The 4,368-nt window shown below is 40.8% G+C and overlaps 1 protein-coding gene across 1 annotated transcript; it reads left to right on the forward strand.

The window, feature by feature from the left end:
* The first annotated feature begins 2,083 nt into the window (after nucleotides 1-2,083).
* Nucleotides 2,084-4,195, forward strand: ccnb1ip1 (cyclin B1 interacting protein 1). Its single transcript, XM_014029596.1, has 5 exons — nucleotides 2,084-2,142; nucleotides 2,694-2,998; nucleotides 3,088-3,234; nucleotides 3,317-3,491; nucleotides 3,821-4,195. The coding sequence occupies exons 2-5, from the start codon at nucleotides 2,702-2,704 to the stop codon at nucleotides 3,985-3,987; spliced, it is 786 nt and encodes a 261-aa protein (XP_013885050.1). The 5' UTR covers nucleotides 2,084-2,142; nucleotides 2,694-2,701; the 3' UTR covers nucleotides 3,988-4,195.
* The last annotated feature ends 173 nt before the right edge of the window (nucleotides 4,196-4,368 follow it).

Raw genomic sequence — 4,368 nt, forward strand, 5'->3', positions numbered from 1 at the left:
TCTCTCTCTCTCTCTCTTTCTTTTTATTTTTCTTTCTTCCACATCTTGTTTTAACTCACACAGAAGCTAAAAACTTTTTTAAAAAGTCATGTGAAAGGCAAGAAAACAAATGGAGGCGGACGTTAGACGTGATAGTCAAACTTGTGAAAACTTAAGCTTAACTTAAAACTTAAGAGAAAAAAAACAAATCCAACAAGTGAAACACACACACACACACACACAGTAATGATGATATTGTGCCAGAGGACTGTACAGGCAATATTTGTACCCTTTGATTTCCATTATAGGGCCAATTAAAAGCAGCAAGTGTGGGGCCATTTCCAAATGCATGCATGTCATTCATGTGATATCACCAAGAGCCACCCCGCCTCCTCCAACACACACAACACACCAGGAAAAAAAAGGTGGGGGGAAGAAAGAATCTTAGACTGGAGCTCTATTTAAAAAGGAAGAGAATAAATGGGAATTATTGACAAAAGGCAAGCTGGACACAGTTGAGTGAGCAAACCCCCCTAACCCACCCCCCACCTCCCCTCCCCTCCACAGTACAATACCTCTCTGTCACCAGCACCTACACCCCCACACACACCAGTGCCTTGCCTCCTGCAGCACGTGGAGAGGTGGATGAAAACCAGCGTGGGAGGAGGTGTTTAAGAAGGTGTCCAACGTTAAAGTTTCTGTCCAGTCAGAGGCCGCGTGGGACGACTGTTCAGAAAGTGAGCTGCTAAATTAAATGAGTAGAACGATTACGACTGAAAGGCCAAGCCGTGATTTTCTGCTGCCATTCAGCTTGTGCCCAGATTATGTGTTGGAGGTGACTCTCTGCTACCACCACACCAAGTTTGAGTTCAGTATCTGTACACTGAGACATTCTTTTGTGCTTAGTAAGGTTGATAGGTAGTTGCAGCCATCTTGGATTTGATTAGTTGATGTTTATAGAGTTTGACCCAGGAATACAGATAAAACATAAAGAATTCAAAAATAAAGAAACACAAAGGCTGACATGGCAGAAACAACTTATAAAAGCAGCTGGAGGAGAACAATAACAAAAACATAAAATATGCATAATGCTAGACAGAGGAAGAAGTGGAAAACAGTGATTATATGAGTGGGAGCTGACGAGTCGGGTGGGAACACCTGGCATAATGACAACTGAGAACAGGTGAGAGTGGGCGGGGCAATAGCTGAAACAAAGAAACAAAATAAAACTAAAACAAACAAATACCAAAAGGCAAATCCTGACAGTCAATGTAAAGTCAATTATTACATTCTGAAAGCTTAATTAAAATCCATCCAGTGATCCAAGAGTTATTTTGCTAACACAAACAAACCAGTGTGTGAATATGACTGTAACTGTAAAGTGCTTTGGGGCCCTCATGGGGCTTGATAAAGCGCTACATATGTTTAGTCCATTTACCATTTACAAACGAACACATATGAGCACACAGACATGGTAAAAGCATTACTGCCCTTCACCTTTAGTGGCTGGCAATAATTATGTTTTAAGCCAAGCAGAGCATAAAGTTAAACTGCTCAACAAAAAAGGGAGTTCAAAGTGCAAAGATAAGTCATGGTTTAACAAATGACTGATTTTACAACGTCGTATACTCCCAATATAGGCTAGTATGTTGCGTTTCCTCTCTGATATCGTTGGTCCTTAAATAGAGTATACCCACACAAGTAATGGCTTTGTATAAGATTAAGTCAAATGAAAAATGAATCTAAACAGAATAATTAGTTATCTAAAAATGAATATCATCTCATTTTATTGTTTAAAGTTGTCTCTAGGATAAATATTGTTCCAAATGTAAGATAATTTTTTCTTTTTTCAGTATCAGCACATCATAAGGTTATTTACTTATTACATATTAATTAGGATAATAAACACTTGTTTCTACACAACCTAGTAAATGAAATCAAAGTAATCATCCAGCTGATGCTTGGGTAAATGCAGTAGTTGGCTTATAGTTATGATTAAATATACTTTTACCATATTTTATCTTTGAGCCATTGATATACGTGAGCTGTAATCAGCCAATCAGATTACAGGAAAAGTTTAGTGTCGTCTGCAAATCACCYAATTCGGAAGCGTCACTTGCTGCTAACCCCGGCTGCTAACTTCAGACCAAGAAAGAACAACTGGTGAGATTTCTTAAAGTAAAAACATCATTTATGTCCACATAATTAGAATATTACAAAGAAATGTGTTAAAAACGTCACTATACTTTTACATTTGCTAAACTAGCTTCCTAACATTGACKAGATCCTTGAGTGTTACGCTAATAATTATGCTAATATAGGTAATTAGCGCACTTGCTAATGTTAGCATTTTTAGCTTTAAAGGTAGTTTAAAATGTAAACCTCTACGTGTCACACAATAAAGACAGAGCAAGAGTATTTATGTTTTAGTTCCACTACTTTAAAACAACTAAGAAAACAGCAAAGGAACTGAAAAGTTTAAGCTAGCAGCAATGTTAGCATTTGCAGCTAAGTGCAGTTTTTTTTAGCAGTTAAAAATCATAAAGTTGTTGTATGAGGCTTAAATTATAATACTGAWAAAACAAAAGAGCCAAAATAACATAGTTGAGGATTTGTTATCATGATTAACATGAAAAAATTTGATAAAACAAATCAGATTATTTGTCCTGTCAAACAAATATTTAAAGATTAAATATTTACTGTGCTTTTCACAGTCACGGCCATGTCTGTCTGTGACGACACCCTGCTGTGTAATTACCCAAAGTGTCGGGCCAAGCTGAGCGGCTTCGCCTGGGTCACTGCCTGCTCGCACGTTTTCTGTGACCAGCACGGGTCCGGTGAGTTCAGCCGCTCCCCCGCCATTTGTCCGGCCTGCTCCTCTGCGCTGTCCGGGAAGATGGACATTGTGCGCTCGGAGCTTTCGCCCTCCGAGGAGTACAAAGCCATGGTGCTGGCAGGCCTCCGACCCGAAATAGTTCTGGACATCAGCGCCCGTGCTCTGGCCTTCTGGAGCTACCAGGTCAAATAGCTTCCTGTTTCTACAATCCCACGCTGCATGTGCAAAGCCTAACGGCATGTTGTTGTACGCTTCTYTTCAAATATTTACAGGTTCACCAGGAGCGGATGTATCAAGAGTACAGTCTTTCGCGTTCTGATGCACAGCTGAAGCAGATGGAGAAGGTTCTGACTCAGCAGAACCAGAGCAGAGAACTGGAGCTCACTGCCATGAAGGGGGAGATCACCTCGTTGAAGAAAGTAAACTGAAACTCTTCATCTTCTTCACAACAAACACTGTTGAGATTACAGACATGCCTTTTATTAAACCCTTTGTGCCCAGGTGATGGAGGAGTATAAGAGGAAGTACAGCGAGGTGTCTGAGAGGCTGATGGAGAGGAACAGGCAGTACCAGAAGCTGCAGGGGCTTTACGACTCACTGAGGCTGCGGAACATGGTGGTGGGTGTGGGGGACAGGGAAATGCAGCTGCAGTCTGGACATCAGGACTTAAACACAGGTAATAACCATTTATTCTCATCTTAAGAGGATTTTAGTGKAAAACTCTGGAATGAAAGGCAGTGGGCGATGTGTTTTGTCAAGGAATGCTCTTGTCTTTTAAAGTGGTCCTAAAACATTACCTCAGACTTTCCAAAGGACTACAAATGTTTTTATTTAGTACTTTGGCTGCTTTTTGTCTCGTTTTCTGACCAATCCTTGGCTGTTTTTAGAGAAATGTTTGTTTGTTGAGTCTCTAAACCCTGACCTATAAGTCATTCAGACACGAAAAGCTCCTAAGCTCCTAACTGATAGTGTCAATAATGATACCTGACATCCTGTTTCACCCAGCGATGGCTCGGTCCATGACCCCTCAGAAGAGCCCTCAGTACCCCACCATCGGCCCTGAAGGGGACAGTCGTTTCTTCTCCTTCCTGGAGCACGACGGGCCCAAAACCTTCTTTAAGTTCAGCTCCCCGGCCAGAGATAAGTGCCGCCCCTTCATCACCAAACGCTGACTGCAAATACCTTCATGTTCTGTCGTTACCTGAGCTAGTTCTGCTCAGAGTTCTGGTGTAGAAACAGTTCAGTTGAAGTTGTTATTACAGAATGTTGAATACATGTGTTTGTTTAGAGCAGGAACACTGACAAGAGGATACTAAGTTTCCAGTAAAGCTGTTAACATTTATTTATAAAACACGTTGCATTAAAAGCCTTTCAAAGGAATTTGTCTCAGAAACTTCTTTRTAGATTGTGTCACGTTCATCAAAATGACAGGTTTTCTAATTAAGAGATGATTGTAAAGTGTATATATATACACTCACCGGCCACTTTATTAGGTACACCACGCTAGTAACGGGTTGGACCCCCTTTTGCCTTCAGAACTGCCTCAATTCTTC

This window comes from Austrofundulus limnaeus, unplaced genomic scaffold (genome assembly GCF_001266775.1).
Source record: "Austrofundulus limnaeus strain Quisiro unplaced genomic scaffold, Austrofundulus_limnaeus-1.0 Scaffold925, whole genome shotgun sequence".
In the NCBI taxonomy this organism is placed as follows: Eukaryota; Metazoa; Chordata; class Actinopteri; order Cyprinodontiformes; family Rivulidae; genus Austrofundulus; species Austrofundulus limnaeus.